Here is a 27664-nt window from a genome sequence, read left to right as displayed (position 1 = left end):
TGACTCATCTGCCATCATAAATGTGTTCTTATTTTTCAACCAAAGAGGCCAATTATCAATACAAACAATACGGACATACTCCACACCCTTCATTACGTTGTTTTGTCGTCCTTGTCACAAAGACAAGGCCCAAAGCATACAGATTTCACAAACAGAAATATGTAATTCACAATTTGCCAGATGATATAAAAATCACCTCTTTTTACATCTGACATCTCAATGACAGCTTCCCCCAAAGCTGTGCATTAGGAGACGCTGGTAAGATCCCAAAAGGCACAGTTAGTCTAGCACCAGCTACCACATGCTGCTGGTAACCTTATTACGTCTGTACACATCACTCTGGTGGCTGTCACTGCCACGCTGTTATTAGCACTCCTAACTGAGAAGCTCACTGTTGATTCCAGCCGCCATATTACTTTTCCTCTGCTTGTGTCCTTTATAGCAATTAAGCGTGACAATTGATGTGAAATAACAGCATTCTCTGTTTAGGATTAAGCTGAATACCTACATTACATCCTTTTTCTTATCTTACGGGGTAGAAACGTTTATTATACAGTTAGTCATCATGTCACATTTCAAGGTACAATCCCTTTATTTTCATGTTGTATATTTTATATTCAGTTATTTTGTACTTTTTTTACTTTTTAAGTGTGAATCATTCATACATGAAGACTTTGATAACAGTCAGCTGTAGTTGATATACCTGTCTGATTTGATTGCTTACAATGAAACAATTTTAAGTATTGAAATACTTTAAACTACCAAACAGTATATTAAGCAAATTTAAATGCTGCTTAAATGTTAATGCAGCAGCAATAGTCCAATAATATGATGTAAATATAATAATATAACACAGGGATTATTCTGCAGCATGATTTTTTTTTTTTACTTTTGCTGATTTAAGTGCTGATAATGCTTGTGCATGATTACTCAGGTAAAATTTCTAATGAACGTTTTTACTTAAAACGGAGAATTTTCACATTGTGTTATTTTTACTGAGATAAAGGATTTGAATACTTCCTCCATCACGGGGCAGCAGTTATGTTACCATAATGCCATTCTTTTACACTTTCATCACACTATAGCTTTGAGAAACGTCAGAAGTATTGCATGACAACGAGTATAAGATCTCACGATTAACTGCGAGACTTGGAATCTCCAAAATTTTGTCCGGTCTAAAGAGCGACATCCGATGGGGGGGACCGACACTCGGAGATGCACGGGTCAAGGTAAAAAAAAAAACAACCACTCTCGCGCTTTGGACAGACACATACTGAAGCACACATGACATGATCGACAGAAGTTGAGTTGCTCGGCAGATAGTCTCGTTTCCACTGGACTGAAAACAGCACTCTGGCATCCTCACACACGCGCACACTGATGTTTACCTGACCTGTTTACCTTTGCTTGAGCTGCGCACTTAACGAGCGGAATTAATTTGTACACAGACACACTTTCTAGATGCTCTGTGCACCAAACTATCCGCGTGCTGACTCCTGTTGTCCTCCTGTTGTCTTGTGGATTGCACCATGATGCCATGATAGGGGCGTAATCTCATGCGCACTTTCTAAAAAACAATATCACGCTCAGTGATGCGCTGGAGGTGAGGCTGCTAATGCAGAGGCAGGCTGAGGATGCGGGGGCAGGCGCGCTGCAGTTTGACTGACGTGCTTGTTGTTATTAAGCGAAGACGCGTTAATAAAGAGCTGTCAGACTGACATATTTATGAACAGATGGAACAGGTAGCCAAACGTGCAAGATGCCATAAGGAAAATCACTGGAAATCCCAAATTCCCACAGCTTTGTACAGTGAGTAATAAACACAAAAACACAAAACTATAGTGGCCTATCCATACTTAATGGTAGTTTCCCCATGACTTGAATATAATATTCAAACAGGGGTTTATTGTTTTACAGTGATGTTTGTAGTGTACCCTAAATACCAAGCCACAGATATGGTGTTACTCTATCACAAACTGGATAGTTTATGATGAACCTCAGTAGGTTGTTTATATGTTTATTGTGAAGTTAAAGCTCCCTTTTACCTTCACTACAAGAGGGAAAAAAGTGTAAAATGTAGTAGGCATTATGGGGGGCAAATTCTATTAAATTTAAAGTTTCGGGGGAGTTTTTCCGTATCTAAACCAAGGGTCTTAGGATAGTCACAGTTTGTGATTTTATGCTATATAAATCAAATTTGACTTGACTTAGATTTTCCCATAAATTATGGCTGCACTAGGGCCATAACAAGGATTTTAAAAAATGCTTCTCCAAATTATCCCAGTGCAACCCTACCCAGTGATGAAATTTTGATTAGCCACTAAAAAAAGCTTGTAAATGTCCCTGAGTTGTATTTTAATTGAATGTACCTGTATATATCCTGTCTATCTCCCTATAAATGCTGTTTCAAATCCTTTTCTTGTGGTGAAATACTAAGGCCCTTAATTTTATTTAAAGAAGTATTTTTTGCCTAAAACAGTCAAATTTAAAGATATTTAGTCTAAAACCCATCAGAATCAAATAATAATTTAATAATTTGTTAGAGGATGTAACTCCTCTTGAGGTCGTTTAAAACCCAGATATTCTCAGACACAATAGAAGACATGCACTCAGTGTCCTCAGTGCTATACAGTAGCTACAGCCTCGGACTGCGCCATGTTGTTTTGCTGAATATTGTTCATTATTATATTTTAGATTTTGCAGATAAGATTTAAAATAAACTGAGGTGTTATTGCACAATTTGTCTATTTATTTATTTTTTTAGATAAACTTAAATAGATAAGTTTAGATAAATATTAGATCCTACAGTTTAGCATGCACTACTGTAAATGAAATGCAATGGTTAACTTAAAGCTACATTAATCACATAAACTCTACAGCTTTATGGATATTTTTGGCCTCTTTTAGCTCATTGTTTTGGATTTACGGCTCACACATTGAGTCTCACTGCTCTTAATAACCTCGTTTACAGCAGCAAAAAAGCTCTGATAAGCCCACCGTGTGCCACTTGTCCAACATCATACAGCAATTATATCTGTAGTGTGTGTAATAGGCAATGTTTTACTACTGAGTTAGCCATAACAACTTTACAAAGTGATAATATGTCAGCTTTTTTGTACTTGTTCTGCCCCCTAGGTGTCAAAAATGTATTAATGGCCCTTTAAAGTAAATAATAGGGTTGTTTTAAAGGAAGTTTTAAAATGAGCTATGTGTACATAAGAGTGAGGTGTCACAGCAAACAGAAAGGAAAACTGCTTTGAATCGTCTTTAACCATTTGACAGGCGGCACGTGGTGAGATCCCATCAGCTGAAGCAGTTCAAACACTCAAATATCTCTTAACAATCTTTTTTCTGTGTGAAGTTGCAGCAACTGAGGCTGACTTTTTAACCAAGGAGAACTCCTACAATGGGTGTTCTCAAATTATTTAAATAGTTTTGTTATTTGTTGATATACAGTTGTTTTTTTAAAGGATTTATTTGCATTTTCTGAACAGAAGGCAGGTGAAGATGTTTCTCTCCTGTTGATTGATTTCTTTGCAGAAGAGAGAATAAGTTGTTAAGTAAGTTGCTTGAGGACAGAAATAGTAAAATGGCTTAATAACTTAAGAGTGGTGGAAGATAATCCTGTGATCTTATCACCTCAGTGTTAATAGATGTTTCATTGGGGGATGCTTTCAAGGGACAGATCACTGTGCAGGTTTCTATTATGGTGACATCTCTTGAGATGGCATGCGTAGTGCCAGCTTCACTTAGCAGGGCAGGGCAGCTTGCGGGAGGTTTCAGTTTGAAAGATAAAGGCTGTGAAGGTGCAGTGAAAGCAAGTGCACAGTTTGAAAATGCTATAGAGCTGAGTGAGCGAGAGGCAGGGCGTACTACGACTGACTAATTGTGTTTCAAATTGGGTCTTTGAGCGCACAATGGGGAATGGGATTGCTCTGAGCTCCCCACTGAAGCACCCAAGGATGAGAAAGTTGTCAGATTTGTAGGTCAGGCTGCAGGGGTTGTTGGTAGGCAGACTTGCTCACAGCTCCAGTTGTGACAGCGATTTGATGCTGGGCTATATTTGATGGCGAGTGTTTGTTTTAAGTTTCGATTGCTGTTCCCCAGTTCCCTTTTTCAACTTTCATATTGTCGTGCAACTGCTTCTTTTGAAGATATATTGAGTATTATCCCTTCTGTGTCTGAATTTTCTTCTTCATCTACAGTTAGCTCATTTTCTTTCCTCCTACAATGTGTGCTGTTCATTTTCTCTGACATGCTGAGTTAAAATCTTAATTGATTTCACAGTGTTGGAGGGAATTGCACGAGTGTATCCTAGTCCCATCTGGAGCTTATCAGAGCCTGACCCGGTTTCGGTGTGCTACGTTAGCGTGTAGCTCCACTGGGACCTGTCCCCTCCTCGTGCTGACAAAGAGAAGGAGGCCACAACTGTCCCATCCTAGCCCAGCCCGACACAACCTGCGCCTAACATCTCCTAATCCTGCCTCACGCTGCCTGCTCCAAAGAACTAAAAGTTGCTTACAGTACAATTTCTCCCTCCTTCCTCATTGTAGGTCACTTGGTCTTCCTTCCTCCATTTTGGAAAGGGCTTCCGGGGATATTTTGCCCTACAAAAAAATAATTATCTTATCTCCCTAATTCCCAATTATTATGCACAGGCTTATTTAAGAAAAAGGATTAGATTTTCTCTCTTTTTTGGTGCCTGCACCAGCGAGCAGGGGATGAATTTGAATGTGACACTCCTCTCCTCCGCTGCAGTGAGGCTTGGGTCCTACACATGGATGAACTGGGGGAGGAGAGAGCACAGTGAGGCTGTCATGTAAGCCGTCTCCTCTGGGGCCACCTCTTGGTGCGTGCTGCTTCCTGCCTTAGGTTGAAGCCTCAGTGTTTCTTGCTACTGAGGCGTCAGGCTGCTCACTCTCCTGTCCTCTCCCTCCCGCTGAGCAGGCAACAGCTCCACTCTCAAAGCACTGAAATGGAGAAGGTAAGGTGCTTGTTTCAGCATTGTTTTCTTTTAGCATTCTTCTTTTACGACACAGCTAGAGATAAGAGGTTGTTTCTTTTTGTGCAGCAGTTTCTGAGTTTGCATTGTTGATCCTGTGATTGAACCCCTTTAGGGCATTTGGGGCCTTGCTGTGTAGAGTTGGCATGCTTCCTATGTTTGATATTAGGTATGAGATTGATATTAGGAATACCCCTGCCATTGCCCTTAGACAAGGAATAGGATTTTAATACTGGATTTGTTCCCGAGGCGCTGTTCACTGCTCCTAAATTGGTAGGATGGGTCCACTGCACAGGATGAATTTCCCCACAGGGATTAATAAAGTATTGCTTAGGTGAAAATAGCTGAGCATCATCTTACTAGATTTCTGTTGACAGCTTTCATGCTCTTTTATTTGCTTTTATCTGAAACAAAATCAGATGTAAACACAAGGGACTTAGAGGAGTTTTATAATGTTTATCGATAATAAAATTGCCCAAATTATTCTTTTAACAGATTGCCTTTCCTTTTTAACGTTTACATACATCATAATGTTTAAATGGTGATGGTTGGAACATTAAGTCAGTGTTTAAATGATTTCGCCACAAATGATGCTCTAGCACAGGTTAGTTTCACTCATATTCTTCTGAAAGTCTCTGAGGCATTTGCGAGCATGAGCACAAATAACAACTCTTGGAAGTGTGATTAAGCCCAAAGTAAAACGGCAACACAAATGTTTCTGACATATGCCACTTCGACTTTTAATCACATGGCTGTGTGTGTGTGTGTGAGAGAGAGAGTGTGTGCTCACTGTATATTTTAAACACATGTGTGTCTTTCAGAGCTGCTCAGAGTGTTCAGAGCCGACACTTGCACAGAGCCTGTGTACACTCTGCAACAAGTGGTTGTGTTACCAGTGCACAGATGTGCATCAGCATCAGAGAGCCCCTAACAGTTCCCAGTACATAGACTTGCACCAACAGAGGCCCAGTGCCACCCAGTGTCCTGACCTGCACCAGAGAGGCTCCAGCTCCCTGCCTCCGACTGGACAAGGCAAGATATTTACATATTTCAAGATTTGTTACCTCCATTTTCCAGGCCAGTTTGACAGATTATTAGTGGGGCAACACAGTCTGCCTCTCTCTCTGTCACCTGAAAGCCTGTTTTGGCTTCTTTGTTTTCTGGTGCTCTGTTTGTTTGTTAATTATGTCTCAGTAGGAACCATTGCTATGAATAATGCATGACAGTGGCGATGGTTGATAATAGTTCCTGGAGATCCCTGTGTTTTATTCTCTCCTCTCTTTTACACGTGGCCCAGATTCTAAAGTGCTCGGATGATTTCATTTTCGCTAATATTAGTGTGTTACTATTTAAAGACCCTCAAATATGCCTGGCAGCTTTGTTGCCAGCTGCTCTTGCAGGTCTGCATCGCACAAGTTGTCAAATCATAATGAGTTCCCCCTTAACACCTTTATTGATGTGATGTGGGAGTATTACTGTTTGGTTTGTGTACTTGTGAGAAAAGACGTGTGACTGCGCTGACAGGCAGGATGTGGTCAGTCAGATCGGGTTGATGCACAGGGGGTGATGCTCAGCTCTCTACCACAGAGATGTGTGATGATTTGCAGGCAGGAGGGGGGTTGGTTAAGGTGAGCCGGCCAGCAGAGAGCAGTAGGGCTGCGTTCATTAGCCTTATACAGCTATTGTTAGATAGACATTCTGTGGGCCAACAGTTTCTATTGTGACCTATTTAAAAATGTGTGAGAAATATTTTTGAGAATGTGTGCATAGCTGCTGGTGCATCAAAGGCCGATTGGGCAGCACTGAATTATTGTTCACTTACATCTTTGTCTTTTAACACACTTGAGCACAGTCTCATTGCAACCTCAACTTGCAACCTGTTTCCCACAATCTTTTTATTTTAGTTTCAAAGTGCAGAGGTAGGCCAGTTCTAATATTGCATGCCCATATAACTCATCGCAGTTTACTTTTATCCACCCACTGCTCCACTTGTAGCACCATATAAAAGTATCAAAGACTGGTTATACTATGAAAAGTTACATGAATATAAACATATGTAAGTGTAATGACTTTTGGTCTTTCGGGCATTTCTCTTTTTGAAAATGACCACAAAAATAATCCAGGTACAGAATATACAACTGAAACCTTAAAAATATAGTGTCTCCTCAACTTCAAAACAGTCGGGCAGACCGACAATAAATCCTGGAAAACTTTATACCCAAATGTTAAAATGAATAGTTCCACATACTGGAAAATACGCTATTCCCTTTCTAGCTGAGTGTTAGATAAGAAAATTGACACCACTCTCACATCTGGATGGTGAAGGCCAGCAGCCAGTTAGCTTAGCATAGCATAAAGCCTATCCAAAGGTAACAAAACCAGCACCTCTAAAGCGCACAAATGAACATATTATATTGTGTTTTTTCAATTCGTACAAAAATGGAAAGTAAAAGTGTAAAGTTGTTGTTTTTCAGTAGGTTATGTGCCCCTAAAAGCGCAACCTGCCGTTTTTACATTCAAACCACCAGTCAGCAGAAGAAAACACAATTAAACTTTGCTCTCATAATTAGACCCATTTTACAGAACCAACACTTTAGGCTCCAGTTATGTGACTTTTACTTTTGTAGTCATATATTAGTTTGTTGTAGCTCACTTTAAGTCATCGCTCCTTAGTGGACACTTATATGATATTTTACTTCATTTTTCCTATTCTAATTACTCCAAAAAGCACACAATTTTAAAACATTGCAAGTTCTGAAGTGCAATTAGATCAGAAAAGTGATAAATATGAATGACTCATCAATAAGACACTTAGGCCAGTGTGAGATGCTGCATGCCTTTCAAGCATCTACAAGAGAACTGAAATACAAATTGATATCCAAACAAACAAATTCTAACTTTAATCAAATTTAATTTAATTCCTCTAATAAACTTAAAGTAGTTGCTTGCCTCATCATCATTTAATAACTTTTAAGTTATTAAAACTCCCTGTTAGTTAGTGTTTGTTCTCTCCACATACTGTGTACACACTGATGGCCCTCCTCTAGCTATGGGTGTGAATTGCTTGCTTGTTGTGAACTGACTGTTGCTAATGCTCCATGCTCTCTCCCTCCTCCCTCCTCCCTCCGTCTGTCTTTTAGGCCCGGGGTCGTATCCTTGTTCCCTCCTCATGTGCCACTCTCACAGACAGGAGCCCTTGGAGCTGTTTTGTGAGTCATGTGACCTTCTGTGCTGTAGCAGCTGTCACATGTCCTCCCACAAAAACCACAGGTCAGTCCTCAGATACACAGCACAAGGACACTGCAGAGAAGGGCTAACTGCAGGTTAAAAACTTCCTCTGAGCAACAACTCTCTTTAACTGCCTTGTCACTTTTATCATGTTTATCTGCATACACTATCCTTGGCCCGCCTAATACTTATTAAGTATTCATACGCTTTTGTTTTCTGTGATGTTTCAGTACAGTAGCTGCCTCTAAGGTCACCTGCATAATGTCTTGTCCCCAGGGGAAACAAATTTCATTCTGGTGTTCTTCGTGCCCGAAGAATAAATTAGTGAACTTTCTGTCGTTGCTGTGATCTCTCATGTGTTCAGAGTGGTGCAGATCAGGAAGGCCCTACAGGATCAGCAGTGGCTGTTTGAGAGCCTGATGGTGCAGGTGGAAGAGAGGAGGTCTGCAGTGGAGAACAATGCTAAACAGATAGAGGACAGGTTGGTTTAGAGTCACACAGAATCATAGTCCAAAGTCTGAGCAACTTTTGCCACAAATGGTCAATAATTTAACAACGTGAAATATAGCAAGCTAATGCATAAATTAATGTCTGAAATGCTTCTGTCTTCTTCTGCATTTGGGAATTTTTCTGAGACATTTATTTTTTTTGTCTTCATAGGCTTCATGGAGTAAAGATTGCACACAGGAAGGCAGAGAACCAGATTAAAATGGCAAAGATGATTATGATGAACGAGCTTAACAAACGAGCCAACCTATTAATAGAGCAACTGGAGGTAATTACGTTCTCTCTTTTTCTTTCCTTCTTATCGTTCAGCCAGCCGCGAATCTACATGCAAAGAATCAGTAACCGTCATGATGTAATCAGTCCTGAAAGCAAGCAAATGAGAACCCATAATAATCTGTCAAAGCTGCTTAAGCCAACATCTCAGGAACTAATGGCAAAAAAAGAGCCATTGATTTAGCCCACAGTCCAGCCATGACTCTCTGCGTACCAGTAATTACACATAACTGGATGCATTTTTATGGGTTTCTTTACAGAAAATCTCAGAGGACTTCCAGCAGCGTCTGGAGGACCAGCTGCAGGGGGCAATAGAGATATGTGGCCAGCTGGACCATGTTCAGAAGTTCATCACCTGGGCTACGACCCACCACTGCAGAGGCCCGGTGCTCTTCAGCAGGGCTCTGGTACGCTGACAGGACGGTCAACAGATGTCCACTGTCTTATTGAAACACACACACAGTCCTATGAGGAGGAAGTTCTAATTTATATGAGGAAGCAGAACAACAAGTTCGATCCCTCTTTAATTTTAAACCTTCCTCTTTATATTTAAAAGGGGAACGCGACCAATAGCCACAGGAAGTACTACTCAGCTTGTGAAAATAGTCGTACAACGTCCTCTGTGTTTCTGGAGGAGCTTTTTTTACAGTAAGCCTGAGAAAATTATTAAAGGTGCATCACAGGGGTATTTCAGTTTGGCCTTTGAAACTACAAATTTTAAACAGAAAGCCTGTGTTATGAGCTGGGAGCGTGGAATTTGAAAGTTGCAGGCATTTACCAGGCAGGGAGGGTTTAACAAAAGACAAGTTGTATGATTGGACGTGTAGGATCCCGTGATTTTGGAGCTTGACCTCATAAAAGGGACACAAAAGTCAGGATATCTTGGCCTCAATTTTTACCATTATTTTGTAAATCTCTTTTGATATCTGTAACTTTATGGAAGTGTAATACTAATACTACTAACAGTTGCATACTCTTTTAACCTAAAGTTATACTCACCAATGTGATAAAAAACATGTATATATTATGTACCCAGATTGCTTTTGCCAAGACATTTTTCTGTGTTTCATCTGTCCCGGTCTTATGCAGTTAAGGTCCTTCAGGTTGGTATAGTTTAGTACTTTACATCTTAATGGGATCTTTTTTAGTGTAGGATGTAATGTGCTTTAGTACTCTGAAGCACAGTGTGGGATATTTGTGTTATTGGCATTTGATTTCCAGCAGCTTGAATTTAAAAGGAAATCCTAATAGATTGTCCTTTCAGCATTATCTTGTCTGGTACTGTCTTTTTGTGATTTTACTTTGGCAATCAGTGATGACAACAGGGTTTGCAAAATGCTCCATTCGTATACAGAATATATATATTCTTCTTTCAGATTTCACTCCAGATGCAACAACTGCTTGAGCCGTTGCTCCACTCAGACACTTGGAGTCCTGTCAAGATCAAATTCAACTGGGACGCTAGTTACTGGACGAAGCAGGTTTCCTCTTTAGGTAAAATTAATGTTATTGCAGAAAGGTGGTTATATTACAGTATTACAAGTTAAATTATCACTATTCAAAATGAGGTTGAAACTGGAAATAAACCCACAATAAAAATGTTAATCCATTAGAATAAAAATAGAATTATTTCCATCACAGGAGTCAGTGAATTTGCTAAAGCGTTTTGAAATGGCCTATAAGCATAATTGTTAATGTTAGTGAATTTGTTTCCAATATACTACTATCAATATTTTTTCTTTTGCAAAAGTAGATACATTATCATTCAAAAGGACTTTCTACTACATAGTTTAAATAAATCATTTTATGTTTTAATGTACTTCGAGATTTGTAATAATAATATTATTTGCATAACATATGACATCATTTTTGAACAGAGCTATTAATGTGACTCTGTTGCTCTGCAGGCCAGCTGACTGTTGAAGGGGGGAACTGCATTTATCCTCAGGGCTTGGCCTGCTCTAGTATTCTCAGGCCGCAGCCCATCACCTGCTTGGCTCTGCCGTCTGTGTGTCACAGAGGACGAGAGCCGGGCTGTGGGTACCAGGCCTGCTGTGAGGCCCAGATGTGTTGCCTGCATGGCATTCCCTCTCAGCCAGATCTGTCCAGTCTGGAAAAAAGTCAGCTGGAAGCCACACTTTATAACTCCAGCTGTGTTCAGCCTGCCCTTATCGCTGCCTCCTTGCACCCGATCCAGCAGCTCCAGAGGTGCTGGGATCCAGACAGCTCATCGCAGTGTCCTCCCTCTTTATCACCTGTCCCAATCATGGGACCCATCCAGCTCAACTGCAGTCGAGGATCTACATCCCAGCCACAAGCTACTGCTCCTCAGCCCCAATCTCAGGGGAAATCTTATCTCTATCACCAACACCAGAGAGAAGCTCTTCCTGACAGCCAGGCTCAGCCAAGTGCAGACCGTAGCAGGCCAGGCCAGTGTCAGGGGAAGCTGACGACCAGCACAGCTCTGCAGCAGGATCTCAGCTGCATAGCTGTGGACAGAGACGTGATGACTGAAGAGAACTGGGAGGAGAGGTGCAGAGCGGAGGTGGTCCGTGGACAAACAGCTAGGGTTGAAAGCAGAGAGCTGCTGGATGAGGAGCTGCAGCAGAACAGGAGGGAACAGAGTCAGGTCCAACAGCAGCAGCAGCAGCTCCGTGTTCCTCCTGCAGCAGAGCTGAGAAAAGGGCAGCAGAGAAACAGACCTGCACTGACGCTCAGAGACCACAGAAATGGCAGGGTGAGAGCATTAAAAAAGCAAGGATCCCTCTAATTTGATAGTTTTGGCAAACATATGCACTGAAACTTTCAATTTTCAGTAAACTTCGCTGGGAAATACAAAACTAGAAATACAAATGCAACAAAAATATATTCAAGGTTCATCCTTGACCTTGGAAACAGCAGTATACAGTTAATATCACCACAAGATCCATTCAGTAGTTGTTCAGGAGTTTTCAGTTGTATCACACGATACAAAATACATTAGGCTCACTTGACCATAAATTAACTTTTACACATGCACAAATGACAGAAAAATAAACATTAGCAATTAAGCATCAGCTTTATGCATTAGCAATTAGATGTAATAACTGGGGAGTTAATACTAATTTCACATAAGCTTCTGCTACAAGGGATTAACTAAATTTAAGCATCAATTGAGGTGTACTTATGCCCAAGTTCAGCCTAATTTATAGCCTGTTTATGATAAACTCTATGAGCAAATCTATCTTAAAGTTTCACACATTACACTCGACGCAGGGAAACTGAAGGATGTATTAAATATTACATACAAAATCACATTTGTCTTGTCTTGAAAATAAGGGATAACTTTGCATGTCTGCATGTCTGCCAACATTGACAGTAATAGCAATAGATTTGTGATAAGCCAATATTGGTTGGCAATACTACCAAATTGTGGTTGGAATATATTTCATAAAGTGATAGTTGTAGTAAAGCGACATAGTTGTCAACATTGTTTGAAAATTCAACATATTAGTTTCTGATCAGCATCAGCAGCTACTGTGAGGACCAAGAAATGCGTGTGGTGGGATTTTGTGCACCTCAGCTTCTGGCTTTTCATTTCACACATGGTTTTGCAAAGTTTCTATGGCATTAAAATAATTTTAACCACACTCACAACTCATGACATGGTAAACCACACAAGATTGTTTATACTCCTCTCAAAAACCACAATGTATTAGTCATAGTCAGCCCTATTTCCTATAAAACACAGGTGTCCATTCACTTAGACAAACACAAAGAACAAAAGAGAAAGGTAAGAAAAGCCTAATTCAAAAATGGTATCATGTAGTGACATTTAAGTCAAATCAAAAGCCAGTAGGAAAATGTTTTACATATGGTAAGTGGTTATTGTATATTTCAGAAATGTTTAAGTTTAAGGGAGTGTTGCATTTGAGGCAGTACTCAGTTTTAATTAATATCTGTAAACGACTGAAACCAAAGCAGCACTTTATATTAATGCCAGAATGATCACTTCCCACAGTTGACAGCTAGCCTGAAAACAGATGGTGCAACAGAAAAGTGCTCCTGCTTTTATGAAGAAAGGATGACAGGAAAACAAAGAGCTGCTCTGACAATTAAAGCTGAGCTGTTCATAGCAAGCATCCCAAAACCAGGAGAGCACTGTTCATCATAATCACACTTGATGCCAGAGGTTTGAGCAGCCACATAATCACCTCTCTAAAAACTCTCAGCGTGCACGCAGGGTACAGTACAAACACAAAGATGCATTATATTTGCATTTTCAAGTCACGGCGTCTGAAAACGACATAAAACCACTTGGGCGCAGTCGTTTATGCACTTAACCTGTCATTAATGAGTCACTAAGGGAATAGAGGGAGCTGCCAGTTTGATTTCAGTTCTGGTTTGCACTCTGAGATAATTTCTTACACCCCCCACCTCGTTCCAGAGAGAAGGATTATAGTCTATTTTCCTCCACAGTCTGAATCCTGCATACCTCTCCCAAGGGGCATGGATCAGGTAAGTGTTTTAATCGCATGATACTTAGGAGCACGTGCTCTGTGGCAGCCTGGCCTGAATACATGTGATGGTGCTCTAGAAAAAGAAAGAAAGAGGAAAGAGGGATGTGTGGCGTTAAATGATTTGTCAGCCCTCCTGCACACATTAGTTGAGGACACAGCTGAGGTGTTTAAAGGAGCTTTTCAGGACACTTGCATTAGATAAATTGTAATATAGGAGAGAGTGGTAGAAAGTGATTTGCTGTTCTGGTTTAATCAAAGGGCCACACTGCACCCCTGACAGTGAATTTACATATGATAATTGGTGCTGTAACCAAACCTCTCATTGCCTGTATGATAACAGTAATATATGCAGCTGTGTGGGCCCCATGTTTGTAAGGATTGAGTTGTTTTGAATTAGTCTCAGAATAGGCTCTGAATGATGTTTTTATTCATTTAGTGTGTGCCTGTGCGTGTGTGCTTGGGTGACACTGAAGGTTGTTTCCACTGCACACATCCCGCTCCTTTTCTCTCCTTGCTGTTGTTAATGGCGTGAACACGGGCGTCTGTGCATGTGATGCAGTTTGAGACTCTGCTTAGTTTTGTATGTTTGTGTTTCTGACAGAGATCCACATCCCTGGAGGTGTCTGTGACAGCCCTCGAGTGTGTATCTGATGTGCAGAGCAGCAGGCTCAGCCCTAGTTCAATGTGCATGAGGAGGAAAAGACGCTCCCAGAGCATACCGGCAGAACTGGCAGCCCCATCCACCAGCCCTTACACTGAAAGGCCCACAGGATGCACTCACGGCCTAGAGACAGGAGCTGCAAATAAGGTAACCCTGCATCACAATATAATCACACATGGGGAGGAAGTGAAGCTCAGTTGTCAGACAGAATAGAGGTGATCACCGTTGTGGTTCGCCCTTTCCACATGTGAGCTTTGGCATTGCAAAGGAATAGTAACAAAAGAACAGTTTTCTCCTGTCATAAACAGTTCCACTGAAATGAATACATTACTCTGTTTTAGAGCTCCAACTATTATTTGTATCATTTTCATTGTTGATTAATCTGCAGATTATTTTCTTGATTATTTGATTAATTGTTTGGTCTATGAAATGTCTGAAAATAGTGAAACGATATCCATCAGAGCTTCCCAGAGCCCAAAGACACGTCTTCGGAGTGCTTGTTCTTGTGCTCTCACCACAAGATCCATTAGTAGCTGCATTTAGCTTTCCAAAATATCACATGATCTTAATCAGCAGATGGAGTTGCTCAGTCGTCATGGACTTTTCATCCATGTTAAAGGGGAACAGTGCTGATTTTACACATCAAAATCTGTTTACAGTTCTTGGGGAGTGCTACTGCATATGTGAAAATAAGTTGTATAAAGCTTTTGTGGCTCCTGAGCAAAGCTGCTTGAAGTCTGATAAATTGTCTCAAGTGACATCACTTGAGTCAGCGTCGGTTTGGGGCTGAAGACTACAAGATTGAAAATGAAAAAAACCTGGGGGTGTGAAGTTAGAAAGAAGTGAGCTTACCAGACCTGTGTAGCCCGCTACACCCTCTGCTTGAGGTTAGCGGCTCAAGGCTACATTAGCCGCTATTAGCATAACACACCTGAATCTCCAACTGAATTGTTACCGGTTGAGTTGCATTGTGAGTAATGTAGGCGCCAGGTTTTGAAAAGGAAGAAGAATGTGTGGATTTTTTGAAAAAAACTCTCCATCGTAAGTCTGACAATGTACTCTTTTAAAAAAAGAACTTTGAATCTATAAATCTTTTGCAAGTCATTGTTTGAACAAATAAAAGCATCATGGTCAAGTTACTAATAAGGCTGTTTCTACTCTGTCGTAGAAGATTGCGCCTTTGAATACAGTAATACAGTAATACAATACAATAATACAGTTTTACATAATGTTTGTTTTGTTCACAGTATGCCAGTATGGATCCCAGACAGAGGAGAGCTTCAGATGGGGTGCTTTGTACTGTCAAAGAAACTTTGTCTGATGCGGTCCCCTCCAGAGGCCACCGGTCTCCTCTACTGTCCTATAAGATAGAGCCAGGTGCTGGAAAATACTACTTAATCGTGATTATTTCTTATATCCCCAAATAAACAAAATACAGCTTGTGAATACATGCTCACCATCTTTCTCTTTGTTAGATCATTCTTTTACTTATGTAAATGAAGAGATTGATTATGAGGCCAAGGAGAAATGCAGGGTGTCAAGAACTGGCCACAGCAGGTGTGTAACATCTGTCGAGTCAAACATCTGTCCATGAACAAATCATGAAAATAATGTATAGTTTTTATCATTCATTCTCTACTTTCCTCTAAAGTGACAGAGATGTTCAGAAGGACTCAGGAAGGCCCAGGGTTCCCGTGGTTTGCTTAGAGCGTCTCAAAATACTTGTGTCTCAACTCCCTGCACACGGACGACGGCAGAGTGACCCTTTACCTGCCAGCGGCATGGAGAACAGCCAGACTCTCCCGCAGCAGAGACCCTGGCACGATGCATCCTCTGAAGTATGTCTCATTTCTTTGCATTCAGTAGAGGAAAGGTGATCCTGTAAAAACATCAGAGCAGTCAGATCACAGAACATTTTCATTTCATTTCATTCATTTCTTTTTTATTTATAACAGCTTTTTTTGATGGTCATAGTCTTTGTTTTTATATGACAAATAATAATAATTATGATATAATAAGAAATGGCTGATTATTACTTATTACTGTCTAACACCCTATATATTTCACAGCAGTAGAAACATTACTGGATACAATTATTGAAGTAAACAAGTGCATTTTTTAATAAAAACAAAAAAACAACAACATATTTTCACTCATGCCAAAATGTGCGTTTGAGTGATATGACATCATATTATTATATCACCTTATCATGTTGAATGAATTGGCACTATATAAATACATTTAATTGATTCAAGTTCTTGGTTACACACTTAATTACTGAAAATTTTGCAAGTTTTACAGTTTTCAGACAGAGTTCTTGTATGGCTGCTTGTGTTCAGACAGCATTTAACATTTGAGAACTTTGGCTTAAGTAAGGTATTGTAACAACACTGTTGGGTGTAGGAAGGCAGATTAGACCATGTTAAAAAAAAAGTGTATTTTAGGGTTTCCTACCATATACATGATCTACAGTATGTCATTTGTTTGATGTGGTGTTGGAATGATAGCTACTAATTATTATTTCATCTTAAAAATCACAAGAGATTCTAGTTAAAATGCTGTGAAAAATATGCTTAATTCAGCAGCCAATATGGAAAATATATTTAATAAAATATGATAAAAGCTTGTAAGACATCTTCTCTTCTCTTCTGTGTTGTAAACATAGGGGATTGCTGGAGGCTCGGAGACCACGAGGACCACCCACTCACTCCCTGCGCCACCATACACAGAGCGTCCGAACAGTAATCAGTCTACCACACACTCGACCACTCAAGAGTTTGACAGCCGAGGGACAGTTAGCTCTGGTGAAGCGTCCACGCAGCCGCCCACAGACCCTAAATATGTGCCACAGAGGTACTCTGCACTGGATCTGGACTCTGACTCTGATCCCAGATCAGTCTCAGAAGACGCAGTTGTTTCTTGGGCTGATCCAGATCCACAGCTAGACTCAGATGCATCACCAGATTCTGACCCAATTGCAGAGTCTTCATCTGAGGCTGAGCTCGAATGTCTGGCTGTGGCGAAATCAGTGGCTGCAGGAGAGATGGGGCACTGTGGTGAAACTGATATTGCAGGGGATTCAGAGCCAAGTCTTGAATATGAGGCAGACCCAGAATCAGATGCAGGAGCAGGATCAGAGGACGGCCAAGGGCTGGACGCTGATGCAGAATCAGGCGATGCTGAAACAGAGTCAGATGTCCAGCCTGACTATGATCCCAGTTTTCAGGCACAGACCGATTCTGATGTTGTATCCGATCAGCCTCCAGACTCTCAGGGCTCTATGGAGTCTGAGCTTGACGTCGAATCTGAACCTGAACTGACAACAGACGACCCGCAACCGCTTCGCTCTGACCTGGAAGAGGAGTCCCACATCGGTCCTGGTCAGAGGCCGCTTCTGATTGCAAACCCTGTCGCTCAGAGAGGCAGAGAGGAAGTCCAGTCTGACGAGGACAATGCAGAGGTTGAGAGTGAGGACTTCTGTGCTGTGTGTCTGATTGGAGGGGACTTGCTGTGCTGTGACCGCTGTCCAAAAGTCTTTCATCTGTCTTGCCATATCCCGTCTCTACTAAGCTTCCCCTCGTAAGCTTCTTATACTGTAACCTGAAATGTATACAATACATTCAACATTAACCTCTCACCTCATATCAAACTGTTTATCTGCAGCTTTTGTTGTTAACCTGCTGCTTCTTATCCTGTTCAGAGGTGACTGGGTGTGCAGCCTGTGCAGAGATGTTGAGCAGCCAGAGGTTGTGTATGACTGTGAGAATGAGAGAACATCTGGAGAACACACATCTGCACACGGACTGCCTGCATGTGACCAGAGAGTAGGTCATTTCATTAGCTGCATTAATAATAATGATGCTGGTTTGAGTGTTTTCTGTGACTGTGTTCCTTTTCCTGCATTTATAACAATTGTCTTTCATGTTTGGTCGACTGTTTGTAGAAATGTGAGCGGCTGACTCTTCTGATCCTCAGTAACATCCTGAGTGCTCCCTTCCACGAGCCCGTCAGTCCACTTGTGAGTGATCATCTCATCTTTTCCCAGTTACAGTAAAGGCCAACTCATTTTCACAATCTCATTTATTTTTCATTATACTTACTGGAACACAGTAGCATTATGAAGGGTTTTCCTCATGTTTCGGCACACATAAATACACTGTGATTGCTGCTATATTTGTCAGGGTTTGGGGTGTTTAAAGGTACCCTGTGGAGTTATACACACAATAAATGTATCCTTGAGGCCTGACAAATGTGTTGAATGCATTTACTTCCTCATTAAACATTTGCAAAGATGATGTTTAAAATATTTTAAAGTATGCATTGTTAATTTGGCTAGCTAGCAGTCTTTTTCTTCTTCTCTGCCTTCTCTGGTACACTGCAGCGTTTCTTGGTGCGTTACCACCACAAACTGTCAATCAGTGGAACAGCTTTAAACTCTTGGCCAAAACGTGTGTAGCATCACTGTGTGCTTACACACATGCGTGTGAATCCTTGTGGGCGTGCATGAGATACAAACAAAGGGGACCCACTCATACAAACAATGCATGGTAGTGCTGTTTGTGGTCGAAAACTCCACAGGGTACCTTTAATATTGATTCCTTAGGTTACCTCCTCTTGAGTCAGTGCTGACTCTTTGTGTGAGCATATTTTATCCTCAGTAGGAACTAGAATTGCCTGATTTAAATTAAATTCTGTTGTTCCACCAAGTACACAAATATGTGTTGCCCTGTTTGTCACAGTGATACATAATATAATCTATGGAACATTTATTTGGTGCATTTTGAATGCAGAAAGAGTTATGGGGTTATCAAAATGGTCTTAAATGTCACTGCTTTTTCATACAGGCTCGTCATTACTACCAGATCATTAAGAGGCCCATGGACCTGTCTGTGATTAGGGCCAAACTTAACAAGAGGAATACCCGACATTATAACTCAGCAGACCAGTTTGTTGCTGATGTCTATCTCATGTTCCGCAACTGTGCAAAGTTCAATTATGTAAGTTAAAAATGTATATCCTGTATGTGTGTAGTCAATGTTCAATTTGTCTCATAATCACAATTAATCCTAGTTTAAATTCTAAGTATAATCATCATCAGTCAGTACTTCACTAGCACTGATCTGAGTGTAATAGCTCTTTCTCTGTCTGACCACAGCCTGACTCTGAGGTGGCCCAAGCTGGCAGCAGCCTCGAGACGTTCTTCACCTCCAAGCTGAAAGAAGTTTTCCCAGACAGAGTCTTCCCCGCGGCTGAGGCGGACTCTGACAGCGATGAGTATGATGAGGCCTACAGGACCGCTGAGAGTGGTTTCCCCTGGGCAGAGAGGAGGGAACAGTGCCACAGGAAGAGGAAGAGGAGACACTCTCTCAAGTCAAGGAGACATTACTTCTAAGCAGAGGTGAATGGAGTGCAACAATGTACAAAAATATGCTGTATTTGTGTGTCATAATACCGATTTTATTTAGCAGCCTGTGGGACTGTAAGTGTTTCCATTCTGTAATCTGAGAGTAGCCCTAATTTGTGGTTTGCAATAATATCACAGTGCTGCCATCCGATGGCAGCTGAACATATTGAAACAATAATTCATATATTTGAAATGCAGGAGCAATTATTATCCCTGCAGTGTAAAAACTGATTTAAAAAAAAAAGGTTTCAGTTACATACTATATGCTACACATTTGGAACCATATCTCTTTGGAGAAAAAAGATGAATCGAACAGTTGTAATAGTAGATGGTGAGGAGGTGATGCTGTAATTGTTACTGTGTCATATCATATCATGTTTTGGCCATTGATGATTTGCTCCTGAATTTACTTACTGTATTTACATTCAGACCTCCTAAAATCACTTACCTGATGTTATATGCTATATTGTACAAAGAGGATGCTGTAGTTGGATGTTTATTAATCTCACTTTGCATCTTTATTAAGTGGATTTTTTAGGTGAACATAGCTCTGATTATACACAGCACTTTGAAACTTTGATATTGGAAAATACTGTATTTACCATATTCGTAAACATATGTGTACATGTTTAACTGTATAGAACTTTATTTTACTATATTTGTCATTTTAATTACTAAATGATTGCAGGCAATTGTCATATGTTTGATTATTGATATAATTGTGTCTCGGTAGCTTTGTTTTTGAAAAGCAGCAGTGAATCTTACTGACTTTGACTTTTTGACCAGAGTGATACAGAATGTGAGGGCACTATAAACAGTGTTAGAGCTCAACAGGAGTAAACATGTATTTTCATGTTTGTTAGAGGATTTAATATCCAGATCAAACGAATCCAGAAAATTTAAATTTTGCATTTAACCATGAATTAAGTTTGTGTGTACATTATGTAGCCTTTTTGTTCCACCAGTGTTTCTGCAAAATATTGTACTCTTCTGTTTTCCAAATATCTCGGGCTTAACAAGTGTGTAAGGTAGTGATATCATTCAGTATTAATGATTATAAAAACGCCCTTGCTATTTATAGAGCCGCGCTGTGGAGAGGGAATATGTCATTTTATAATACCTGCTGTTGTAGAGCATTTCTTGTTTTTAAACATTCTTTACTTGCTTCCTGCAGCTTAAGATAGATTTTACTTGACATTTAGAATAATTACTGCACAAATTATTTTCTGTGCACTCCTTGATCATTGTCAAGAGTGAGTATACAGTATATGTAATGTTACTTCCTTTGAAATCAATAGATGTAATAATATTTCCTACTGTATGATAAAATATAGTTACTGTCACTGTTTCAGGAGAACAGTCTGTTTCTTTTCATTCATTTTTTTTACTGTAACAGTCGATGATAAATGTGCACATGTTACTATCAATAAAATGCATTCAAGAGAAAATATATTTTCTTATTATTTTCCATCTGCCATTATTTATATATATATTAATGCCATTATATATTATATATATATATATATATATATATATATATATATATATATATATATATATATATATTATTTATATATATATGTTATTATACGGACAAACTGTGTTTTGTCATTTACATCATATATCATAATTTACAGCACAACAGTGTACTGTACATGTTTATTGACTATATGCAACCAGCACTCAATATAATAATAATAATAATGATAACTTTATTTGTATAGCACATTTCATGCAAAGATGCAGCCCAAAGTACTTAACAAAACAAAATCAGATTAAAAATAATAATAAAAAACCCCCCAATAACAATAGGTAAAAAATCTTCATAATAAGCAGCAACGGCAATAGAAAAAACAAAGCAAACAGAAACAGTTTAATAAAACTGGTTAAAAAAAAAAACAGCGAAGTCGACCCAAATTACTGTAAAAGCCAAGTTAAAAAGATTTTATTTTAATGGAGTTTGCTGTTCTAAGATCCAGGGGGAAGGTGTTCCACAGTTTAGGGCCATAAAAACAGAAAGCAGCCTCACCAAATTTCTTGTGGGACACTTCAGGTACTTCTAAAAGAAAGGCAGTGGAAGATCTGAGAATTCTTGTATCTAACAATGTTTTGCAACCATTTGTAGTTGGACATACTTGACTTTTGGCAGAAGGGTACTGTGATTTTTTTCAGCTTCTTCCCTAAAAGCAATAGTTGCAAACATATAATTCACTTGAAATAAAATTCAAACAGATTTCTTAACTTTTTATCTCACCTTTATTTACTTTGGGAAGTGGTGCATCTCTGGTAGTTCAGATATTATTTCCTGCAGAGCATTTCTGCTAAATGCATTTCAACACTATAAGATGTATTAAGATCTTTAGATTAGGATGTAATTTCCGATCGTTTCAGAGGCTACGGACAGGGTGGTGGGACAGTGAATAAAACATAGTTTTTGGCTCCCTAAGAAGTTCCAGGAGTTCCATCTTCTACTCTAATTTCATTGTGTCTTCTCTGATTAAACTCAATGATGATGATGATGATGATGATGATGATGATTGAAATACTCCAGCCAAAATCCCTCTCCAAGGTACAGTGATAATAAATCCAGTGTGTTTGTGTTGGATGATATAACCTGAGTGGTGAGTGAATCAACGGAGGCCATACTGGAACATGTTATTATAAGGAGCTGCAGAAGATGATTTGTGCAGATTTTGTAGCAAACTGTCCAATACAGGGCATGAATAGCATGTACAAGCTCTTTTTAAATACTGGTAAGTAAAGTAAAAATGTAGTAAATATAGCGAATAGTAACATAATTAACAAATTAATGTCCCTGCAGCTTTTCCTGATAAAATGATCAGTATAGGAAGATGCAAGGATCCATTTTAAGAGGATACTGAGCACATAAGCTATAAAGCTGGGTGAATCAACCACACTGTAGTTCAAAATGAAGTAATGCCAGCTTTATGTCAACATCATAAACAAATAAGTCAGTACAAAGTTCTGGGTACGTTACAGCTTCATGATCAGTTAATACATTTTGTGTGGGGCAGTGAGTTGACTTGTTTACCACAAACAGGTGTTGTTGAAACCGCAAGCTAAAGTGAGCTTCAACAAAGCCTCAAGGCTTCCTTAACTTTTGTGACATTTAAAAAAAAAAACAGTGAGGGTAATCTTCTCACAGATCATGTACTCTAACATCACATAATAGAGACAGAGGTTTTAGTATAACTTTTAAAGTTACTGTGTGAAGAGTTAAAGTAAGTCCTTCCCAAAAACACTTCAACCACAATTTTTTTGGACCATGAGCATATACTGAACTAAAAATGATGTCACTGGGGAATCACGTATGTGTTACACTCCCTTTGATGTTTTAATGCACTTTATTTACAGCCTGATGTCATAGCAGTGAGAGAGCTTTTGGAGAAGGAGTTGGGAAGAAGAGATTATGGGCTCTTTTAGCCCTAAGTTAAGGCCTTAAAGGTATTCCCATCAAACTGTAGCCATGACTGCAACCCAAACCATAACCATCCATCAAACTGCCATGATTGGCAGAGCTTCGATGGGGTAGCAAGCAGCTTGAGTGGCAGCACCTCCTGGAAGGCCTCATTCAGGGCAAAAATGAAATTAGAACACAAGATATTGTGGACAAAAGGTTTTGAAAATGAGTTGGAAATGTTTAATTGGATGTAAAACAATAGTGTGATTGTGTCTCAAATGTAAGGGGAATAGTTCATAAGTATTCTCAATGGCACGAAATTCCTTTCTGCTGGATTTCTGAATCTCAGAATCTGTTTTAGATTTAGTCACACAATAGAAGGAGGGATCTACCTTAATAGGTCAATTATATTCTGGAGAAAGGAGAGCTTTTAAGACAAATCCCTGATGGGGTATTGAAATGTTTGCTGTTGTTGTTAAACTGAAATAACAGGACCCTCTCAGTACAGATGCTGACCAAGTTGCAGTTTGACATCAGTTCAATGTTGTAATGTGCTTGAAAAATACTCACTGGTTATTTAGGGACAAGGATAACGTCTTTATTAATATTACACTGCTCAATTTCTTTTCTTTATTCGTCTGTGTTTCTTTTTTTAAAGAACACATACAGCAATAAGGTGTTATATGTACACCGTTTTGGTCAGGGGGCATCTTGCTTTATTTTATTCTTGAATAAGGTTTGTGACCTTTCAGTCAGCATACTTGAAGTAAAACATTACATGATAATAATGAGACACTTGTGTGACCTTTGGTGAAACGATGAAAAGGGCAGACAGAAAAGTACTGAGGGAAAAATGAGAGCTGTGTGCTGTAGTGGGAGGAGAGAAGGGGGAGCTGAATTTTGTGCTTCACTGAGGTCAACTGACATGTTACATTTTATAGTCTGTGGGTTAGATTCTGCAGCTGCAACATGTCTGTGGTATCACCAGTTTCTAGGGATCCTAACATCCTGACTATCCTTTCTAAAGTGACTTTTCTCCCCAAGGGGAGCCTTTAAATTCAGCATTCACATCATTTTGTTGTGCTGGACACATAGACCTGGTGACACCTTTGTTTTGAAAGGTTGATCCTGTAATATTATTTATTGATTTATTATGTTTTTATACAAGGAAACAAGACTCAATTTAGATTTTCTACTGTTTACACTGTAAAAAGTCACTTAAGTGTAGTAGTGACAGTGGATAAGAGATGCTTTTGAATTTAATTTCCTCATGGCACACAATAACGCAAAAACACAATTACATTTATAGTATTTGAAGTATAATGCACAACATGTATCATATCCCTGCAGAATAATAAATAAACTATGAGGAAAATGTTGTCTGCATTTTTCAAAGATGTGGCTTATTGTTCTCAATACCAACAGTATGTCTGAAAACCTGTCTGTATCATCTGTATTGTGTTGGTCGACCTTTTTTGCCTTCCTGCTTGGAAAACGGCTCTCATTGGCTGAGAAGGGGCAGAGACTCTGCATGTTCTCACAGGGGGGCATGTGGTGGTGAAGCAGCTCTTCCAAAACTCGTCTGAGTGGCACGTAGTGTACAGAAGGGTGAGAAGAGGAAGGAGAGTTTTAATAGCTCATTTCACACTTATACTGTCATGAATGATATCAAGTTGGCTCTGCTACGGAGCGAGGGTGCTGGTAAAACAGCCGAGCATGGCAGACACTGACACTGTTTTTACTGTAAAGACTGACCTGATGTACTGCACTGTTTTGTCTGTAAATTATGCATGGTAGACAATGACAAACATGCCTAACCCATATGGAACTTAGACTAACATACTGTATATTGAAAAATATAATGTAATATATTCAGCATCATTCAATATATGGAAAGACTCCATATATATTTTGCAATACATGCTAGAGTGTTTCTTCATAAACATATAACAAAATACAATGACAATGAAATCAAATAACATCATACTGTATATTTCCTGTATACTCAGGTGGTGTTAAATGTATAGAAAAACATAACACTTGAAACATATTACAATACATTGTTTGATATAGTCCACAATACAATGCAGATGTGCTGTATTATTAAAAATATGTCAATATATTAAATCCATAATATGCAAAATATATTTTGTCTTTGCATAGAGGTGTGCAGCATAATGAAGTCTCTGAACAATATGTCTAGCTACAATGATTGTGTGAGTAGCCTGCACATACTGTAATTCCAATAGTGACTCCCTCTTTCTTCCTCTCATATTCTCCCCAGCTGTTCTGGAGAGATTCCTGACAAAAGGTTTTATTGGAGAGTATACTTCCAGTGCCAGTACGTAAATATAGTCATTAAACCAGTAATGTTGTTATATCATAGAAAGATATATGATGTATATTGCTCTCATGGGTTTTCCACTGTGTTTCTGCTGGCCTCACACTAATTTTATTATATCAATTTAAGGTGACTCAACAAAACCTCATTTTCAGTCTGTTTCATAAGGATTTGAAATCAATGACTTGTACATTTTTACCATCACTGAATGTTTGTCTTACAGGCCGGATGACTGTAATAGAATTACAGTTTGCAGAAGGGTATACAATTTTAAACCTTTTCACTTCTGGCCTAAATTAATTAGCTTGTTTTCGCCCCTTGAGCAATCATGCACCACAGTAATTACAGTAATCATTGTTCCATAGATCGACTAAACTGGCACCTTGCTGTGTTCTTTGGCTCTCGGTAAGAAAGCTTTGTGCATTTTCATTTACTGCGTTGAACTCTCCACTTGTATTAATGTTCATCGGTTAACATTTGATTCATAGCATATGCTACTTTTTACAACAAACCTATTTTTACTTAGTTGTTTGCAGATTCTTTATACCATAAAAGCATGTCCATTGATGGAAGACAGTTAAACTTGGAAATATTTGATACATGTTCACAGGTGGGACTAATATGTTATAATAATATAAGGATTTGTAACATGCTTTTGGGTGATGACTTGTGGTTATTGTCTTCTGTACCACACAAAATATATCAAATGTTACCAATTTATGTTTTGGTTTGATGGTATTTATAATAGTACCCTGTAGCTGAGAGCACTCAGCCTGTAAAGGTTTATGTTGTGACTATTACGTCAGCAGAATATGTTCACAGCGAGCACGTTTTCTTCAGCACCAAAGTTTTTACTTTTATTGACTGAAGACAGAGTCTCGTATGACAGGATCTCTGTGATTCTGCTGTGCTGTAGCAATTAGTAGTAATTTACTGTCTCTTTTGGCCCCCTTCTTGTTTATTTTAGCAAACATTTTATAATGTTTCTGATCACTTTTCTCTGCAGTAGGTTGGACAAGAAGTATCCTATGTTTAAAACTTTTCATAGCCTCTGTAGTCAGATCAGTTGATAGACAACCTTTGCTGTGCTTTGAGTGGAAGCAGCAGATGTATCTTGGAGGAGCAATGTGAACGGGACAGATGTATTTGTGGTGGTGTACAACATCACTGGCTGAATATCCTTCCTCGCCACGCCAAAAGCAAAAATGAAGCCGAGCTGAGGGATTTACTTTGATGAACTAATGAGTCCCATTCCTGAGATGATGATGTAGGCCTATCAGGGTGAGGAACAATGTGGTATGCTGCGAGTTCAGGACTATGTTCCAACACACTGTACTATGATGGGCAGAAGTATCTCTGTATAAAGTGTCACTTTGTAGTCAAACAGAATCAATATGGACCCAAGCACACTTAGTCGAGGATATTTTGGACTCATATTGTATCTTCTAGGAGTGGAAACTCAGAGCTCCTCCAAATTAATTTACTGGGCAAATCCGTTAAGTAATCCCTGAATGCTTTATATCCACTTTTCTTGTTTATGTTAATTAAAATTACATCAGGAATTTTATTTTAGTAAAGGTTTTTGCAAGATGGAAACAGTGGATGAATAGTGGAAAGGTTCCTTGAATTGTAAATTTCTATTCCCAACATATTGTGAGAGAGATTTAAAACAGTTAAGGAGACCACTTAGAGGGGCACTGCCTTTTTCTGCACTACATTAACTGTCTGTGCTTTACTGAAACCATTTAATGACTTCCATGACTTAAATTGTTCCCCAACTGATACCAAGTGGAAACCAACAATAAATACTCAATATTTGCAATGTGGCTTACATGATCCACCATCTAGTCCATGCACATACAGTATACAATAAGATACATGAATCATACTGATGAACTGATTTAAAAAGCTAATAAAATGTAATTTACATTTATGTTTTTATGTTTTTATTTATTTATTGGTTTATTTAACAGGGACAATGCACATTAATAAACATTGCTGCAAATGCGCCAGAATTAGCCAAAAGGCTATTTTTCATCTGTAGTCCCTGGACAGATGTTACATAGTCAACCTAAAAAAGATTAAAAGAATAAAACTGTAAAACTGTTGTTATTGAAATAGTTTACAAGCATGCAGAACATTAATAAAAAGATATTATTAACATTTGTAAAGATATCATATAGGATATTATAATACTACATCGTTAGGTTCTAATTCAACACAGAGCTTGTATATGATGTAAGCAATAGACTGCATGAAAAGCAATAATATGTGAAATATTCATGTTAATACAGATATGTAGTAAAGAAGACAACTTTGTGATTATGT

The 27664-nt window shown here is 39.1% G+C and overlaps 1 protein-coding gene across 2 annotated transcripts; it reads left to right on the top strand.

The window, feature by feature from the left end:
* The first annotated feature begins 43 nt into the window (after nucleotides 1-43).
* On the top strand, nucleotides 44-21022 carry trim66 (tripartite motif containing 66). 2 transcript variants are annotated; one of them, XM_044193598.1, is made up of 18 exons: nucleotides 44-1229; nucleotides 4759-4984; nucleotides 5824-6034; nucleotides 8143-8272; nucleotides 8595-8711; nucleotides 8891-9005; nucleotides 9271-9417; nucleotides 10387-10504; nucleotides 10918-11747; nucleotides 14111-14317; nucleotides 15418-15547; nucleotides 15646-15727; nucleotides 15822-16008; nucleotides 16836-17749; nucleotides 17871-17994; nucleotides 18114-18188; nucleotides 19015-19167; nucleotides 19326-21022. In XM_044193598.1, exons 2-18 carry the CDS (start codon nucleotides 4976-4978, stop codon nucleotides 19560-19562), a joined length of 3786 nt encoding a protein of 1261 aa, XP_044049533.1. In that variant the 5' UTR covers nucleotides 44-1229; nucleotides 4759-4975; the 3' UTR covers nucleotides 19563-21022. The 2 variants fall into 2 exon arrangements, with proteins under 2 accessions (XP_044049533.1, XP_044049539.1); XM_044193604.1 differs by lacking the exon at nucleotides 44-1229 and adding an exon at nucleotides 1240-1809.
* Nucleotides 21023-27664: the final 6642 nt, after the last annotated feature.

Source organism: Siniperca chuatsi, linkage group LG1 (assembly GCF_020085105.1).
Source record: "Siniperca chuatsi isolate FFG_IHB_CAS linkage group LG1, ASM2008510v1, whole genome shotgun sequence".
Classification (NCBI taxonomy): domain Eukaryota; kingdom Metazoa; phylum Chordata; class Actinopteri; order Centrarchiformes; family Sinipercidae; genus Siniperca; species Siniperca chuatsi.
Note: the sequence above shows the minus strand (reverse complement) of the source record. Positions and strands in the feature narration are given on the sequence as shown.

What these genes read in the sequence shown, in the direction of transcription:
- trim66 (XM_044193598.1), top strand. An exon ending in GAAGCAGGTTTCCTCTTTAG is followed by an intron (nt 10,505 to 10,917) that starts GTAAAATTAATG and finishes GTTGCTCTGCAG; the next exon opens with GCCAGCTGACTGTTGAAGGG. An exon ending in TGCCTGCATGTGACCAGAGA is followed by an intron (nt 17,995 to 18,113) that starts GTAGGTCATTTC and finishes GACTGTTTGTAG; the next exon opens with AAATGTGAGCGGCTGACTCT.